General features: G+C 41.1%; 1 protein-coding gene across 9 annotated transcripts in view; it reads left to right on the top strand.

Annotated features, from left to right (window-relative positions):
- Positions 1 to 19687, top strand: part of FGFR2 (fibroblast growth factor receptor 2) — an 84215-nt gene that overhangs the window by 51465 nt on the left and 13063 nt on the right. For 3 of the 9 annotated variants that reach the window (XM_026851203.1, XM_026851200.1, XM_026851197.1), the window contains 6 exons: positions 6 to 196; positions 1050 to 1197; positions 5150 to 5352; positions 14659 to 14810; positions 18285 to 18406; positions 19033 to 19143. In XM_026851203.1, coding sequence (XP_026707004.1) covers positions 6 to 196; positions 1050 to 1197; positions 5150 to 5352; positions 14659 to 14810; positions 18285 to 18406; positions 19033 to 19143 — 927 coding nt within the window. Of the gene's footprint in view, positions 1 to 5; positions 197 to 1049; positions 1198 to 2819; positions 2965 to 5149; positions 5353 to 14658; positions 14811 to 18284; positions 18407 to 19032; positions 19144 to 19687 lie in introns of all 9 variants that reach the window. The other 6 variants (XM_026851201.1, XM_026851198.1, XM_026851204.1 and 3 more) reach the window with 3 other exon arrangements.

The raw sequence follows: 19687 nt of genomic DNA, 5'->3' as shown, positions 1-19687 counted from the left end.
AACAGAGCGATCACCCCACAGGCCCATCCTCCAAGCTGGCCTTCCAGCAAATGCCTCTGCAGTCGTCGGAGGTGACGTTGAGTTTGTCTGCAAAGTCTACAGTGATGCTCAACCTCATATTCAGTGGATAAAACATGTAGAGAAGAATGGCAGTAAATACGGACCAGATGGACTGCCATATCTTCAGGTTTTAAAGGTGAGGCTTTACAGATGCCAGCAATGGTGATGACTTCTTTAAAGCATTGCATTTATTTGATGTAAATCCAAAAATTTTGAGATCTGAACTTCTTTTGAAAATAGAAGTGTTTACGTTACAAATGAAATAATGAGTTAGATAAACATTTGATTGTCTAAATGCTAATTGTGAAGCCTATAGACGCTGGTTTGCTCTTTTTTACCTCTGTGAAGTCCTTAATCTCTGAATGTTACAGGCATGACTTATTTAGAAAAAAATGAAAACCCTCTTAAAGAACATCATTGACGTTTATGTATGGGTAGAACGCTTCCAAAACATACTCGGGACGATCTACTCCATTTCTTTCACGTTTCTTCAGCCTCTGTATTTCAAAATAATGTGACACCTGCTGCCAAAAGCTTGGCAGGATTGGGTTTTCTGGATGCTGAGCCTGCAGAGATGTCCATTTTCCGCTGGCGTATTGTTGCTGTCATTCCTGCAGGCGTTTTGGACAAGCCTGACCAAGGAATACCCAAAGTTTTCAGAGCTGGGTGGCATTGCCAAAACTCAGCACATTGGCAGGCAGGACAGCCAGCTCTATACCATCTTGTTCCACGCAGCCCAGGTGCTTTTTCCCCACATGCTGCAGTTTTCTAACTCCTCGTGTGATATTTCACATTTAAAAAATCAAAATCAACAACAAAAACAACCCCAAACAACAACAAAAATGCCAAACCCTCAATGTTTTGACGCTGATACCTGTATGAAGTGGAAGGCGTATTCTTATGACGTGTTGGTGGTGGGACCATAGACAGATTGGTGTCCGTTTTGGGCAGCAGTGACGTTGTTCTCCTGTGTTATTGGTCTATTCTAGCATTCGGGGATAAATAGTTCCAATGCTGAAGTGCTGACACTGTACAATGTGACAGAGGCGGACGCTGGAGAATATATTTGTAAGGTCTCCAATTATATAGGGGAGGCCAACCAGTCTGCCTGGCTCTCTGTTCTGCCAAGTATACAAGGTAACAATGTTTTTTAAAGCAAGCTGGATGTAGAAGCTGGAAAAAATGGTGCTTTGGGAGACTGCAGGCAGCTTGTAGGATAACTCTTTGGCCTTGTGGTCTATGTGTAATCCTCCTTCGGTGATGCAACTGGTATTACACCAGCAGCCATGGAAAAATTCCCACAATATTCTGTGTGTACCATAAACACTGGTTTCTGATGCTGATCTTTGTTCTCTCTTGGTGTTTGGTGTCTTTGTTTCTGTGTGTTTACATCCAGTTTTGTTGCTAATTCTGCATACTTTGCAGTTCATGTACAGGGTGCTTGCTGAATAATATAATTAGTGTATATTTATATATACACATGCGTGTGTATATATATGAAAAGTTCACATAATTACCCACTGAAGCGTAAGTCAGGTCAGTTTAGTCACTTATAAATTCCCATGTCACCTCGGACTGTGCAAGGAGGGAGTGTTTCCCAGTTGTTATTCACCCGTTATTACCCAGTTAACAACCCATCAATAGCAACAAAGACTGGCAACAATGCAGCTACAACTCACCCTAAATTTACTTTAAAATGGTCTGGTAAAAACGTGCTTATTCCCTCATCAGGTATTTCAAAGTGAACTTTTTGAATGGAACAGAGGCGAAAAGCAGCAAACAATAATTTCTCTAAATCTCCATCATAGAGACCTTGACACTCATGCCCTGCTGCACCCATCTTGGGACAGCTGGAAAGTTCCACAGCCAAGATTTACTCTGTTTGTATGAGTTTGGATAATCACTGATACACTGGTGGGTTTGGTGCATAATGACTTGTCAAACCAGAGATTTAGAGATTTCCTCCTCTGGAAGGAGACCTGAAAAAAAAGAAACCTTCCAGAATTTTTTTCCAGTCTCTTAAATTTAGAAAAATACATTTTATGTCTACCTCCTGGTTCTTGAACCTTTGGGGCCCAGTTTTTCTCCACATCTGAGAGCCACAACTGATCTTTTTTTGAACAAGAGCTGAGATACACACTGCTTCTAAGCAAACCACCAACTATTACCAGGCTTCAGATGAAAATGAGATTTGGCAACACTGCCTGACATACAATATTTAAGCGTAGTGCAGTGGATGATGCAAGGACCATACACTGCTTAAGACAGCTACTAAGTTGTGTCTTCTGGACCTGAATTCCCCTCCCCTACCTTTTAAAAATTTTTTTTCTTAAAATCCTTTCAGATTATATTTTTGTAGTAAATTCTTTCCTCTGAAACAGGTGACTACATGTGAAGGATCCCACATTCTGTCCTACTTTGTTTTCTCTTTGTTTTTCTTTCAACTTCCTTTTATTATAAAAGAGGAAGGAAAAAAAAAAAAAAAGCTTTGTGGGGTAATTTTTCCATGTCATTTGATTGCATGCATGTTTAGGTGGTGAGTTTAGGTCTGGTGAAGGGTGTTCATTACTTTCTGAGGTGAGCTGGGACCTGTTGGTAAACGCCTTTTGGATGAGGGATTGTGGATGGGGAAGGAGCTTTGCATCTCTTCACCTCTTCCTTTACAAAGTGCAAAGCCCTGTGGCTCCATCTCCCTATCCACAAGAATTCTCTCAATGTCTAGCTTTTTCTCTTGCTTCCCTCTTTTGTTTTTTTTTTAGGCTGCCGGTGTTAACACCACGGACAAAGAAATTGAGGTTCTCTATATACGGAATGTAACTTTTGAGGATGCTGGGGAGTATACATGCTTGGCGGGTAATTCTATTGGGATATCCTTTCACACTGCATGGTTGACAGTTCTGCCAGGTATACACTGCTCTCCTTCTGTGGTTTTTCCTCTTTTTTTTTCCCCCTTGTTGATTGCTGCAGAATTAGCACAGCTTCTGTCTCAGAAAAGGAATTTTTACAATGATTTTTTTTTAAAAACGCAGTTGTCTCAAGCCAGCGAATTATTTCATCACATATTTGCAACTCCAAAAAAACTAACAATAACTAAAAAAGGGGGTGGTGGTGGGGGAATGGCTATTGCACTTAATTGAAATATTTTTTACATCTGTTAAATGTTCATCAGAAATGCTAAGGGATTGCATTTCCTTAGCACTTCAGCGAGATAACTGAAAACCAGCACATTAATCATTGTAAACTTTTTCAAGAGGAAGAAATTCAAAGCTTCTTATGAAGCTTTGGGACTAATTTGGCGACAGTCATATACTGATTCATTAAAATACCTGAGTTACTCAGTGTGATTAAATTCATTTTTACCTATCCTCCAAATCTCTTACGGAAAATTCTAATTTTAATGCCAATAGATGGTGTACAGAAGCAGTGCCTTCCATATCTTGGGAATCGGCTCCGTGCATCTTTAAACATTGCATGCTCTAAGAAAAAAAGTAGTCATTTGCTTTTACTGCAAAGCATGTCTTGCTGTTCTGGGGTTGATGATGTTTCTGTCCTTAAAAGAAACAAACATCAATGTGCTTTATTGCCTGAAAATTGTTATCAGCTGTTAGAAGATGTAGCTGTAGTTGGTTTTGACACTAGTCAAATTTTCTCATTTATAACTGTTGGCAGCTGCCTTAGGAGTTCCTTTGAAAAAAACATGAACCACCTGAGGTTTGCTGGGTCGTCTTGTGCTTACCATGTATTAATTGTTAATCCTAAGTAAAGGTACAAAACCTGCATGTGCATATTGCTGAGGTTCATATTATGGGAGCGAAATGTTCCCACTTTTCTGCAGATAATTTCTTACCCTTTATTAAAATATATTGAACAAGGCAGCTTTATTACATCTCACTCTTATGTGAACAGCGAGCCTGCATGGTCTGTCACCAAGCAGGCAAAGCAGTACTTGTGTAGAGCTTGCTTCTGCTAGCAGTGTTTGCATTTTGCAAGTGCTTGAACAGCATTTTTTTTTTTTTAAACCGATTTTCTTGAATGAAATATTTTTATAAGCCTGGAATGAGGCACAAGAAAATTTCAGCTTGAACGTGCATTGCTTGCGGAGTGACCACTGATTGCTGTGGAATGCTGTTTATCCAGGGGTTGAATCCCAGATAAGGGATTAGGGACAGTGTTTGCACATATAACTGTCTTGAAGATAATTTCAAAATGGTTTCAATCAGAGTAACAGCTATGTGAAACCACTCCCACTAAAATCTAATCTCGGACTAGTAACCACTGATGAGGTTACTTGAAATAGGCGGTTCTCACCAAAGGGGACTCATTAATTAACATATTGCTAGCAATTCAGTTTTTGCTTCTGTTATGCTTTTTAACTGGACACTGGGCTCTTAAAGTACCTCAGGGGCGTTAAGCACCCAGCATGAACCACAACAAGTTAAGCAGCTGGGCAGCCCAGTCCTTGAAACGCTCTTGAAACCCCTAACGTGAGTTTAGAAACAGGATGAAGGACCAATTAATTCTGCCTTCTCTCTGTATTTTGAGATCCCAGTGAAAATTTTGGGTAAACAGGCAATGCAGACTCAAGCCCGAAAGTCTATTTGTGAATTTTGACACTTTTCTTTTAGGCTAGCCAATTCAATCTTTTCTCTTTAGATGTGTCTTTATGTGGTTAAAAAGGATTACAGTGCTTTTGAAGTTTGACTTGAGCAAGAAAATGAACCCGAGCCTAGTTTGAACACTTCAGGTTTTTTTCTTTTCCACTAAAATTATGCTCAATCATGCAGTATGTCTCAATGTGTATCTATCTACCTGTCTAGGCAGACACGTGTGTATATCTATACATGTATACGTATATGCACAAGCTCACAATGGCTAACTGAGAAGTCAAAAGCAGTGTTCTAGAAAGAAAAATTACTTTCAGATTGCAAGAAGGTTTAAACATTCACACTATTCTGTATATCACACAGTCACTACAAGAATTACTGGTATTTTACCATGTCAAGTTATTCCAAGCACTGTACTGAACTCTGCTTGTACTGTGTGCTAACTCTGTGGCATGATTGTTCCCTCCTAAAAACTTCCAATCCAGCTCCTGAAAAAGAAAAAGAATATCCGACATCTCCAGACTACCTGGAAATAGCAATTTACTGCATAGGGGTCTTCTTAATTGCCTGCATGGTGCTGACAGTCATCCTGTGTCGCATGAAGAACACCACCAAGAAGCCCGATTTCAGCAGCCAGCCCGCTGTCCACAAGCTGACAAAGCGAATCCCTCTGCGCAGACAGGTAACAGAAAGTAGATAAAGAGTTTAAAAAACTTTTACCAAACAACTAAGCCAGCACATCCTTCTGATGAAAGCTTTGGAAAGGGGAATAAATAAGCATTATACCATATTGCAGTAGGGGTAGGATTTAGTTTGGCACCTAGGAGACTGGCATGGGAAAAAAGGACATCTTTAACAGCACAGCGATGTGTGTCTCAAGGCAAGGAAACCAGGGCAGGGATGTTAAGAGGAGAAATGTTAAAAAAATAGAATATGTTCTGTGTTAGCAGCCTATAGATGGAAAAAATGTATTTAAAGTATTTTGGGGCCTGATCCCACAGCTCACTGAAGTCAATGGAAAAAATTTTACTGACTTAATGGACTTTGGAACAGAATCCTCTTCAATTGTGTACTTTTAAAGTTTCTAAGGTGACTATTATTGTAGTAACTGGATACCAGATACAGAGAGGTATTTTTCAGGAAGAATTTTGAAGGCTGAGGGGAGGGTATTTCATAGCCAAGCATCCAGAAACCACCCCAAAATAGAAAAGTGACTGTAATAAAGTAAAAATAGGGGAGATACTGTATCAGATCTCGGACACTTTGATTAAAATGCTGATGCTTTTGAGTGGGGAACAAAAGCAGATGTCAGATTTAAAGTGCACACAGCAGCTTCACACAAAATATATTTTGCAATTGCTTGTGGCTGGCAATGAGCATTGCTGGAGAGGGCGATACCATGAGCAACAAACCCGTTGAACGAGTAACAGGACTTTGGCTTTGTCAAAGGCCATCACTTGCCAAAACAAGCCTCTGTTCCCACATACTATCCTCTCCTGAAAGACTTGTTTCTTTTGAAGATGGAGTTTAATATGTTTTGATTTTCTTGCAGCATGTTTTCAGGATAGACCTCTGAACTCACCAAATCCACCCCCAGCTCTCAGTCTCGCGAGCTGGAGGGGTGTTGGCACCTGAGGCTGTGGTTCACCTTGGTATTCAAAACAGGCGCTGTCTGCAGGGTTGGATCCAGGCTCCGGTCAGGCGGTTTGGATCTGAGGGTTTAGTTCAGGTTCTTTGGATCTGGAGGGTTTAGTTCAGGTCCATCTGCACTGTGAGTAGGTTGCACAGAATTTCTGCAGTTTGTTTTTACAGCTTGTCCAGAATATTATTGCTGTCAGATATATGTGCCTTAAAAATAGTTCTTCGGTGTTTAAAATTTAGATGCATGGTCACACAGAGTTAGGGTGGAGCTTGATCTTGGAATTTTGAACGGCATTACTTTCCTCTGAACTGTTGTTTCTGAACCTTCTTGGTTAAAAATACTGCAGAGTAGTAATGCTTTAGCCATCTTCCTCTGAAGTGCAGTATTTTACAAAACCTTGGTGAGGGACATGAATTTTTTCTGATCTGAAAAATATTTGGTTTGTTTTATGATCAAAAATGTTAATTCTTATGTTTTTTTTTTTTTTTTTTTTTTTTTTTTTTTTCTCTAATTTTGTGATTTTATTCGTTTGCTTGAAAATCACTGCAAAGAAGAGGGACTTCTGGCTGTATCAGAAAGTGATGAGAAGCCCTCAGGTCCATTCACACATCTCTGTGGCTAAAGATCTGTGTAACTTTCTGGACAAAGAAGGCTTTTCAGATGTTGTATACTTAACCATTAAATTTCTGCTTAAATATCAAAGCATCATAATAACTCGGAGCTAAGTTGACGGCATAAAACATGCTTAAGGTTTGGTGTGAGCTCAGCTGTGTCAGTTGGAAATGGTTCCTTGGGGAGAGAGTGTTATTTCATTGTGTGTGATAGCAATGCCAACCACTGCCCTCAATTTAGTTATTTATCATTAAAGGGTGCAGTATGGACCTTCTCCGAAGGTTTTCACAGAGGAAAAATTCTCTGTCTTAGAACATGCTTGTCAGATACAATTTTACTGTTTTATTTTGTTTTTCTAGATTTTTCCTAGCAAAACTGGCATTTTACTTTTAAAACTGGGAATAATTTTTAGAGAAACAGTATGTGTTTTAAAGTGCAAATCCTATTTCAACCCTTAAGCAAAAATTCCACTATTCTCAATTCTCCCAAGTACTTTTTTATTAACAGGAGTTTCTCATTGAAGGGCTCTCTGCTTTTGTATCTTCGTAGAGGAAAATATAACTACTATAAGCATTAAAAGAAATCTGTATTTCTGTTTTGACGATTTCACTGGCCATTTCACTAATCATATTAGCATGCAGAGGCGGAATGAGATGATCAGTCTCTGAAGTCTTGCTCATTAACAGTGAAGATTCCTTAATTTTTCAGTTAGCATCTCCTTGGTCTCTAAGGCTGCTGCAGTTGTTTACTTTCTGCATCTTTTAAAGCTGATTTTTGGATTTCAGAATTGTTGGCACAAACCAAAAATTAAAAAATAATCCAGGAGGTGTTTTATTTAATGGGTAGGTGTTTCTGGGTTATTCAACGCTGTTTTGTCTTACTGTCAGGCTTACTTTTTTGTTTCACGTTATTTGTATTTCAGAGGATTGTATTTAAAGTCAGGTGGGGTTTTGTCATTAAACCTTTTTTTATCTATTGATCACAGAAGGTTCTCCCTTGGCTTTGTGCTGTGTGTGGGAGGAATAGAGAAAGTGGCTGAGTTGTTGAGAGGATGGGTGAGAGCGAGCAGGGGAGATGCTCGTGGCAGGTAGACTGTGAGCTGGGCAGAGATCTAGGGCTGCGTAATGGGATTTGTTGGAATTCCAGAGAAATGAGGCCATAGGCTGGGGAATTCTTGATATTGTTTTCAAAGCTCTTTCTGCTGGGTCAAGCTCCCTAAGGATCTGGATATGAAAATAATCCTGGTTCACGAAGAGACATTTGCATAACTGTGATGCCATCTTGTCTAAGTGGGATAAGACTCTTGCTGAGTAACATATGGTTTGGTTTGCAGGCCTGGATTCTCGTACACTATTTAGTCTGAGCTACTACAGGATTTTATCATTCCCCACATGCAGGCATTTTTTCCCTGCCAAAATGCGGTTCTTTTCACATTCATAGGAAGGGTCATGAAGTCAGGAATTATCAGTTCCCTCCCTCTACAATCCTAAGCTTCACTAGGATCTGGTACTTGGTTTTCGAAATAGAAACTGCTAACAGGGAAATCTAGCAAGCAGTTCCTCTTCTTTAAATAAAAGCAGAGGTGCAGTGCTTTGTTGGTATTAGCCCTGTTCTGTTCTAGAAGTACCAGCTTGCGAGGGAGAGAGAGAGGAAGTGTTTTTGTAGGATGGAACATCACAAGCTGATTTGCGGTATAGGCTTTAGGTGACAGGTTCACTCAACCAAAAAGTAAAGAGTAGCCTTAAATCGGATTTACATCTCTTTAGTAGAACTTCTTTTTTAACAAATAAATTATAATTTAAACAGAAAAAAAAGGCACTCCCATCTTTGCCCAAAGTCAAGTACAAGAGTTTATCATCACTTGAGCGTTTTGTTAGTGCTATCACAGTTACACGTTTGACAGTCTGTCAAATCTGGACCCCCTCAATGTGGGTGTAGATAGGTGTCTTAAATAGGGAGAAATGATTTCATAGGCTTAATATTTTTACATTCTCATTAATTTGTATCTGCTGTTGTTGAGTCTAATCCTTCATAAAAATGAGTGCGGTTGTGAACAAAGATTGGTTCATTTAGAGTAAGACTTAAGCTCATCCAGCAGAATAGCTAGTTCAAAATGGTGATGGCAGCAGGAACCTGAAAAAGAGAAAAGTAATCTGGAACAAGTAAAGTAACACAATATTTCACATGGTATTGAGCTGTAAAAATAGAATTCATGTCTGAAATACAAAGATTAATATACAGCTGTCAGTAGGATATGTTGCAAGGAATTTATCTTAATGCCTATTTTAGTTTCTTGCTTTATCCTTGGATTTCTCTATATGGAAACCATCCACTTGCCTAGTAGTACTTGTTCTTTATGTTGTTGTGTAAGTGTTTCAAAAGGAGTGCTTTTCCTGAAGGGGTGGTGCGTGTGTGTTAAATGTCAGTACTTAACACCAGGAATCCGCAGTTTCATGTAGTGCATTTAGCCTTCCATTTTCCTAGAACCAGTCACTCAGGTGGACTGTTTCTATCCACAGCTGATAGAATTAGTTACTAATGATATTTATATACATATATGCATATGACTTCAAATTAACTTTTATAGCAGGGCCTTCAAAAAGACTGACAATTATAGGAAATCACTGCATGGCTGCTAAAATCTCACAGCATGAGGGCCAGAACTGACAGATTTAGGCTTTGGGACATGGTGTAAATCACCAGTGGAGGAACACCCTTCATAATCAATTACAGACAATTGCACACTGCTCTGCAGCTGATTTTGCCACATGGTATTTAAAGATTTCAGCAAAGATTTGTTTGTTTTAAATGCTCCACTGCTTAGAAATGCTTTTAAAGCATTATCTTAGTGCTGATTAAATACAGTGTGTTGGCTGAGGGAAAAAACACATTGTTAAAATGGGGATATAATCATGCGTTGGTGCGTGAGGTTTGGACACAGGAGGATTTTCTCCTTCTGAAGTGCAGGTATGGAGCTAAAGATCTGCTTGAGACTGGTAATTTTCTTGGTTCTGGCTCCTAAGAGCAGGAAGGTAGCACACAAAGAATATTTTATGGTGGAGGTCTAGCTTCCTCTGAAGCTTAACATACACCACAATAGTCCTTTCAGTGTTTTGCTCAAGTCAAGCTGACTTCTGCTTTTCTTGCTTTAGTTAAGCACTCAAAATACCTCCCTAGTGTAGTGTCATCACTTAAACCAGGTGCCCCGAACACACTGATAGGCCTTGAAGATGTTTAATTCGCCTATCCTGGGTGCCCTTCCTTGCTTCTCTGCCCTGGCTCTGCTTTGTCCCTTTATCTCTGAGAAGCACATGTTGGTGAGCTGAGTGATACATTTTGACTAGATGTCCAACTGCTACTTCTTGGCACCTGGCAAACCCAAAAGTGGCCCTGTGGACTGTATATTTGCCATGCACAATTGCAAACGTGCTGCGAAAACTCACTCTAGCCTCTGTTGTGCCCGTGTCCTCCGTATGTTGAATCTTTACATGACTGCAAGCAAAAAGAGCATCCACATACCTGAAAGAACTCCACACACTGAAGTGCAGGGTTGATGGCAGGAGTGTCACTGGTTCTTGAACCAGGGGTTGGAGAGCAATGCTGCAAGTAGCAAGCTCTGGAAAAAGGCCTTCTATCTGCTGCTACTTAAATGTGTACGTGTAGATTAAAGTTGACCATGTGTACTGACCTTGGAGTAGGTAAGGTTTTCCTCATTGTTTTATAGTGCACTCTAAGGCAGTGAAAAAAGATGCTTAAAGGATGAGTTCAAAGGTTAATTCTTTACTATTGCAGAAAAGGTGAAAGGCTATTTTGAAACAGAAAATCTCCTCCAACCACAGGCCAGACTGGGTTGGCTTCATCTTTTCTGGAGCAGATTTTTATAGCCCTTGAGCTCCTGTAACTCCTTGTACTGCTCCAATTAATCAATCAGAAGAATATTCCCTGGGAGTACAGTTCATTTTTCTTCTCCCAGACACAGAGTAGTTCCTCTGGATTTCTCATCATTCCTATCCGTGTTAATGCACTTTGGTTACCTACAGCATCTCTGGCCAATCATCCAGTTATTGTGTGAAGTAAACACATGCAATAATGTTAAAAGGGAACATGGCAGAGTCTTTCAACTGTTTTTTCTATACTTTATTACTATTTAACTTCTGTTTGAAATGCATCACAAGAGTATTTCAGTTTATTGCAAGTTTACATTTATAGGTTTTAACTGTGCTAAGACCACTGAATTGTGAGTGTAAGAGCTAGTAAGAAGATGAAACTCTAGTAGAAAATTGAATAGTGTCTAATACATTGTATTCATGAAAAAAAAAAAAAAAGACTTAAGAACATTTTGGGCCATTTCTGATATGTAAGGGATATAATCTAAATTTTGCAGCTTCACTTCCTTGCTTTCCTCGTGTTCCATCAAAACAATGGTTTTAATGACAGTGGAAAGTGAGAAAGTAAAGGTAATGTTAATAAAGAAAACAATAAATAAAACAGGACTAGAATAAATATCTTGGTAGAATGGCTGGTGCGTGGATTTTGGAAACATGAATGAAGTGGTCTTAGAGTATTAGGAGTAGGTTTGCTGTGAGAGAGGTGTAAAAATGGAAACCAGAAATAAGAGAAATGAAATTCAGAGGAAGTCGTGTGGGACAGGAGTTGCTGCATTGTTGAGATTTGCACATTTCTTAGTGCTGAGCTAGTTCATTTCATGAAGCCTCATTTTTAAACTGTAGTGAAATAGTGAAAATATAAAAATAAGTAGAAGTCTTAATTCTAGCCCAGGTTCTCACGTTGACCTGCCATGCAGCTCTGAGTGAGCGGTTCAGCTCTAGCAGGTGTGTTTCCCTCTAGGCTGGGCATAGCAGCATCTCTCTCGAAGGACTGACTCTGTTCAGCATTCACTTACTGATTGATTTAGAGCTACGTAGTCTGCCTTAATAGAAGATTTCTGTTTGTATCCCAAGTGGTCACCATATTTATTAGCTTAGAGGAATGTGCCAGGTACTTATATTTGCTGAAAATAAATATTAACATCAGCGATGGTTGGATGGACAAGGGGGAAAGCAGTCCACCTCTCTTATTTGAATGGTAGCTGTATTTGTGCAGTCATACTCCCTTGTTCCATGGATATCACATCGTGCATGCAGAAGCTGGAGCTTCTGCTATCAAGAAAGGTCTCTGTCAGCTGCAAAACTGATGACCAAGGTTAAATTTTTTTACAGCAGTCCTTAACACTTTTTCTTTATGAGACCTCTTCCAGTCTTAATCTCTGGTCTTAGAAGAATGTCAAGAAACCAACCCCATTTGACTGAGATGGGTTTGAGGATGTCAGCCTGCAAAAAGACCTCTCAAAACAGGTTGTCAGAGTCATGATGAGAGATTTCTTGGAGAGTTTTAGCCTTGTCCTGTCAAAATAAATTGTGTAAGAGCATGACATGGTTGCAAAAGCTTTTCAGACCCATTCTGAGGAGCTCGAGTAATGCCATGGGCTGAGATGCTGTAATAGTTAATTGGACTTGAAATAAGGGAGCACTAAGTTGTGCTTATCAGGTGTCAAGAGAGGAGACAAGAGGATTTTGTGTTCATATCATTGTCACCAGTTTGCACTCTAATGCTATTAGGATCTGTTTACTTACTGCTTTTTTTTTTTTTAAATCTAGTTATAAGACCTCTGGAACAAAATTGTAGCCCAGTGGCACTTTACATAAGCAAACCTGTTGTCAAAGTTGACTCCAGGTGATAAGGACGAAGGTCGAGAGTGGTAGTTACTGCAATACTAGGCTTCCAGCTTGGGCAGGGTCCCAACGATGCTGGCTGAGAAGCACCTCCTGCCGCCTGATGTGAGGACAGGAACCAGTGATGGCATTGTGGAACAACTGGAACAACCTTCACCCCTCTTGGCCATGGGATTTAGGCTTGGTCAAGACTGTCACAGCCTGGAGAGTGACAGAAGAGTCACACTCAAAGGAGGAGAAGACTGGCAATACAAGCATTTTTGTTCTGTTGTTCATATTCACGTGAAACTCTGAGGTCAGCAGACATCAGGCTGCTGCTTGCGGGTTTGAGGAGAGCACTGTACAGAAGATACACCATTCACACCAAAAACGAGTTTCCTTATATGGATGAAATAGCTGCCTCGTTTTTCAAAGCAGTTATCAACTATCTTTGCTCTAAGGAAAATGTTGTTGAGATCAATAAGAAATCATACCTCAAAGTGAATTATGTTTCAGCGCATTGGACATGAAATTATTTTAGGAGCTCTTCTTCACCTTGCCTGCAGAATCTTAATTAAGAATGTAGTTAGCTGAAAACTTAAACATCCCCTGATTATTGTGATTGCTTTTTGATGCTTTCAATATTGGATGCTTAGAAAATACAGAATCGTAGAATCATTTAGGTTGGAACAGACCTCTAAGATCATTGAGTCCAACCATTAATCTAACACTGCCAAGGCCACCGCTAAACCATGTCCCTAAGCACCACATTTACACATCTGTTAAATACCTCCAGGGATGGGGACTCCACCATTTCCCTGGACAGCCTCTTCCAATGCTTGACAAACCTTTCAGTGAGGAAATCTTTCCTAATATCCAATCTAAACCTCCCATGGCTCAACCTGAGACCATTTTCTCTCATCCTATCGCTTCCTACTTGGGAAAAGTACAACACCCACCTTGCTACAACCTCTTTCAGGCAGTTGTAGAGAGCAATAAGGTCTTCCCTGAGTCTCTTTTTCTCCAGGCTAAACAACACCCGTTCCCTCAGCTGCTCCTCCCAAGATTTGTGCTCCAGACCCTTCACCATCTTCATTGTCCTTCTCTGGACACGCTCCAGCACCTCAATGTCTTGTTTGCAGTGAGGGGCCCAAAACTGAACCCAGTGTTCGACGTGAGACCTCACCAGTGCTGAGTACAGGGGGACAATCACTGCCCTAGTCCTGCTGGCCACGCTATTGCTGATACACGCCAGGATGCCATTGGCCTTCTTGGCCACCTGGGCACACTGCTGGTTCATGTTCAGCTGCTGTCGACCAACACCCCCAGGTCCTTTTCCATCTGGCAGCTTTCCAGCCACTCCTCCCCAAGGCTGCAGTGTTGCATGGTGTTCTTGTGACCCAAGTGCAGGACCTGGTGTAAGAGAATCCAACATTTCCTACGCAGTAACATTCATGTAACCTTGATCATCGACACTGATGAAAAATATGGGAGCCTTTACAAAAGTACCATTTTTTCAATTAAAACCTCAAAATTTCAATTTAATAGTAACACCAAAAAGAAGAAGGTAAATTGTGTGCTGATTTGGGAGGAGAAGTGGTGACATGGACAGCTGGAAGTTAGTGGAAGAAGAGAACTTATTGGTAACATCTGCTTACAGTGTAAGCTGCCTACTTAGATATCTGCGGGTGATGATGTAAATACTTTCAATTGATTAAAAAAAAATAATTTCATAAACGGTAAGAAAAGTTTATTTAATGTATCTTCTGAGTGAATGTATTTAAAACTTAGAGGGTTTTCAACCTATGGGACAGACTTGGCAGCAATTAGAGTCAGTATTGTGCTTACAAGGGAGGTGAGAATAGTACACTAGAAACAAGATTGTAGGTTCAGCCTCTTTTCTGGTACCATTGTTCTGAGCTGGCTTGGTTATCAAGTACTGCTGCTTTTCAGATATTGGGCCAAGATTACATCGATGCCTTTTTTCCCCCCCCTCCCCCCTTTTTTGCATCCTGTATTGCAACAACAGGTGTCAGCAGACTCGAGTTCCTCCATGAATTCCAACACACCTCTGGTGAGGATAACTACTCGCCTCTCCTCTACTGCTGATGCCCCCATGCTGGCAGGAGTCTCGGAATATGAATTGCCAGAAGACCCAAAATGGGAATTTCCAAGAGATAAGTACGTAGCCTGTTTCCCTTAACACTGCCTATGCACATCTGAAAAACTTAACACGGTATGGGAGGAAGCATCTTTCCTAATGTCTCCCAAGGTTTCTTTAGTTAAAAGAAAATCTCACTTACTTGAGCCTCGTCTGAAGATGAAGATCCAATTCAGTTATCTGAAATCAGTTTGTTTAAATAGAAACTAAATTTTCCCTGCGTGTCATTATGATTTTATTTTCAGATTTCTTGTAGGTTTGCAGGTACCGTGCTGAAATGTAACTCCTCTGTTAGGAAGGGAGTAAATCTGAAATGTTGTTTCAAAATATATAGTCAAGGCTGTGAGAGATAACCACGTACAAGCATTGTTGAAGATTTCCCAAAACAATACCTCTGTACATTAAAACATGTTCCTTACTTGATTACTTAATTGGTTAATATTTATAAAATAAGTAATACAGTATCATGTAGGAGATAAAGACTAAAATATGATATTAGACAGTGTTTTATTTCTGTCAGGACTTTGGGTAGGATTTTGTGTTGATTTTGTATTAACCTTTATTAATGGAGATGATTTTTGATTTAGAGGGACATCTTGCATACTGTGGGCATATATGTACCACAACTGTGGCTTAAAAGTATTCGGTTTCAAGCAGGGCATAGTGAAATCTGATAAATGCAAATTCGTATGACTACATATTACTTTCTTCAGAGTCTGTTAACTAACATGCAAATGAGCTTCTGAATAATCTAATTAAAGCTATAACTGTATTAATATAAAAAAGACATGTAAAATAGATAATATTAACGCAGATAGACCTGTAATTATTTATTAAAGTTAGTACTAACTTTAAGAAGTCTTTAGGTGGCTTTGAGAAAATAACACCTCTTATCACGAACAGTTCTCTTTGAAAGTTCAGGGTTGTAACTTTTGGATAGAAGAGCTGTAATTTTGAACCTTCTGACAACTGTTCTGGAAATTATTTTAATGATGTAGCTGAAAACTAGTGCAAAATGCTGTAATTGCCACCTGCAGTATTCTAGTCAACAGTGAGGGCCTGTATATGTACTTCTGTCAGCCCATGCCCTGGGGGGATACACCAAATGCGGAAAATTTTAGAGTGCTAAACATTTAAAACCAGCGTTCAGCACAAATGTAGGTGGAGCAGATTTGCAATGAAAGGAGGCTATTTAGAGGCAGTTTATTAGGTTGGGGGGCAGGAGGCACACAATGAGGGGTTTGTTACTTTAGTCCTAGCAGGGCAATAGCACATAAATTAACCAGTTTCCAATGCAAATGTTTGTTCTCTGCCAAGATCCTAAATTCAATTTTAGTTCTGGAGAAAACGCAGGATGACCTCAGCATAGCATACGCTGCCCTTCAGTCTTTGCACCTTTTTAAACTTGCGTTTGCTTTAGAAACCAGTCCAAAACAGCTTGAGGAATTCTCACCCAGGCAAAGACCTTGTTTGACAAGGAGTCTGTGGGCTGCCCTCGGGAGGAACCACCTCTCACTTCTGTCCTGTGCCTGAGCAGATAAGCGGGGTTTTCAAACCACATAGCCCTGGTCTAAGGCTCTTCTGTTGATGGTATGACAACTTCTCCCTGTATTTCATGGGGAAAGACATGTTTTTAAGAACGAGTCCCTACATAATCATACCTGTGAATTTTGCTTTTGACCGTGGAAAGCCAAGACCTTAAGAAATCAGTTCTGAAAAGCCGATTCTGGCCACTACGCAGGATAACGTTAGCAGCATCACACCTGCCGAGCACCCTCTCTGATTTCTGCCATGGCACTTCTTCTGGGTGTTAGGTGATATTCTCTGTGAGTAAAGGAACCCAAATCTGGCCCTTAAGCATTTAGTTTGGAATGAAAAAGGCTTTACCCAGAGGCTTTGAGGTTTCTTTTCTATTTTATCTCTTTAATCCTCATAAAGTTGAGATCGACATCTCTGTGTCTGTCTGTTACAGCTGAGTGGGTTTTACAACGAGGGATGTGCTCCACAAAATGCATTTTTGCAGAGCCCTCTTCAATGGCTGCTCTTTTTAGAAGGTTTCTTACGTTGATACTATGATTATAACTGAGTTTCAATTTCCTCTGGTCTCTGCTTCCCGCTCTCTGAGCAGAACCTGGGCGCTGCAGACAGGACGCATCTCCTCTTACCCTCATACATGACACTTGTGGCAGCAAAGAGCCCTCAGCCAAGAGACAGCCACTGTGCTAGACCCAGCTGTGGATAAATAAAGCATCCCGTCTCGCCCCTTAAAGGATCAAAGCGCTGGGGGAATGCACAAGGATGTCAGAAGAGTGATCTTGCTGTGGGCGGGGAGGCCGTGGAGAAGATGGCTCATAGGGGATGCTCAGATCTGCCAAGTGCTTTGTCCTGCAGAGGTGCTGCCTTTGTGCGGCCGGGCAGGGAGGGCCCTGCCGCCCGCCTGGGCCCTGCTGCCTACCTGGGCCCTGCCGCCCGCCTGGGCCTGGCCGCTGCCTGAGCTGCACCGGGTCGTGCAGCCGAGGAGCGGAGCTGGCGGCCATGGCAGCTCCTGGCAGCCCTTCAAGGCGCGTGAGCATCACCGGCACTTTCCCCGGGCTCTCGCAGCAGGAACCCCTCCCAGGCCTTCGCCGCACGCTTGTCGACGGCCTCTTTTCCCTTCCCCTTCTCTCGCCTTCATCCTCCTGTCTCCCACAAGACGATGGCTGTCTGGCCACCTCATCAGCCACACAAAAGAGAAACGGGTGCGATAATTACCCGCATCTGCGCCCAAACGTGGTGTCTACTGACTTTGTTTCTGTCCTGTCTAATTCCTTCGGCTCAGGAGATCATTAGGCAAACGTTCACAGCCCGCATCCCCAAACAGAACTCAAGAATACAAATTCTGTGCTAAAATTAAGCTGCCTGAGAGCATGTTTGATTTTCCTTTCTCTCTGCACTGTGCCGTTGTATCAGAGGAGTTAATAGTATTTAAAACATCCCCCCTGCTCTAAATACCACCCTTTACCACACAAATCATCAGCTGCCTGAAAGCGACCACATGGCAACACACACAAAGAAACTTTTCTTTCATCTCCTTGCAGTCAGTGTGAAAAAGAAGAGAACCAGCCGTGTTACAATGACAGGAGAAGCTTGCGTGCTGCTGGCTGCTCCTGTATTTCAGCCGCAGACTGATGCTTTTTGAAAGCTCTGCCCCTCCACGCTGTGTCTCGCCGCTAGCCGTTGAGTACAGCCTTTTCTTATTATAAGGAGAAGGAGAGCTTAAAAACCTGAGTTTAGCAACTTATCTGCCCTTCTGAGATGCTCGCTATCCCATCCCTAAGAAAACAGACTGCAGCCCGCGTGAAAACCGATGCTCACCCAGAGTCTCATTAGTTCCATATGATAAATGCTTCATGCTACAGCAAGTTGTTGAAAGCTTTTTATATTTAGCCCTGGAATTTCACTGGCTGCATCCCTTCACCAGATGCTGTGTGCTAATCTCCTGTTTATACCTCTAGGCTGACGCTGGGTAAACCCCTGGGAGAAGGTTGCTTTGGGCAAGTCGTCATGGCCGAAGCGGTGGGGATTGACAAAGACAGGCCAAAAGAAGCAGTGACTGTGGCAGTGAAGATGTTGAAAGGTAAGAAAATGGACTGATTAGGGATCGGGATGGGGGATATGGCAGTTCTCATCCACAAAAAGTTTCTTTTGTGGCATCTGAACTCTGTCATCATCGGGGGGTCAAAGAGCGCATAGCTGACCTCAGCCTTCAGCAGTTTGGGGTGTAAATCTGTGCCCTTGACAGCCTGTTTATCTTGAGCAGTGAGTATTTAGGAGCCAGGAGATGTATTAGCATCGTGTGGGTCTCTCTGCTTTTAGTTTAGTTCATGTCAGAGGCTGTCCATGTGTAGATCCTAGCCCATTCAGTCCAGGTGGTTGATGGCTTTTTATTTTCAATTTAATTGTAAGGTTATTTTGCAGGAAAAGCATAGTTATTGGAGGTTTGATAGCTAAGGACAGCATTTTTATGTCTGATATTACTGTGTTGCCTCTTAACGTATAGCACTGAAGAGGTGGTCAGTCCATCAAAGAGGTTGAGACTATTTTTTGTTAGGACACAACATGACTTTGTATAACATTTTTACTGGGAAACAAGTCCTGTATTCTGCCTTTGGAAGTACACGTGTTTTATACCAAGTGGTGGTTTTCAGTGGAGTTTTGGGCTGGCATGCTACAAAATATGAACTCAACTTGTGTCTTGTACAGATGATGCTACAGAAAAAGATCTATCTGACCTGGTGTCAGAGATGGAGATGATGAAGATGATTGGGAAGCATAAAAATATCATCAATCTCCTTGGAGCCTGTACTCAGGATGGTGAGTAGAGAAAAGAAAGTAAGCCAGGACTTTCCAACAGGTCTGTGAAAGTATCATTAATCATAATTTTTCAAGGATTTTTAAGGAAACAGTCATGCCGTGATGGGATTTTTAGATATTTCCCCAGCTTAGCAGCAATATTTTAACTTCTGTCTCTCATTATACTTGCAGCTTTAATATGAGAAAGGGTACTATATCATATGAAAACTCTCTAATCCCTTGCTGTAGGGGAAAAAAGGATATTTTACAGGGGTTTTACCCATGCCTGTTGTTCTCAATTGTCAGCCCTGCTTTAGTGGAACTTGTATCCCATGAATTTGAAATGAGCACTTTTACTCTCTAAAGACCACAGTGTTTTTATTAAAAGCTAATTATGTCATGTAAAGCAATGCGGAATGGCATAAAATTCTGGAAATTAAAAAAATGCTAAGAAGCACTTTGCCTCTGTCTGAGATCTCATGGCAATTTTTGATTGAAAAATGCTTGCTTTTCAGTACATGGCGTGGTCTGGAAGGGAATAGGCGCTGGGTCAGGGTTTAGGTAC

The sequence above is a fragment of the Athene cunicularia genome (genome assembly GCF_003259725.1).
Source record: "Athene cunicularia isolate RWA chromosome 6 unlocalized genomic scaffold, athCun1 chr6_part1, whole genome shotgun sequence".
NCBI lineage: Eukaryota > Metazoa > Chordata > Aves > Strigiformes > Strigidae > Athene > Athene cunicularia.
Note: the sequence above shows the minus strand (reverse complement) of the source record. Positions and strands in the feature narration are given on the sequence as shown.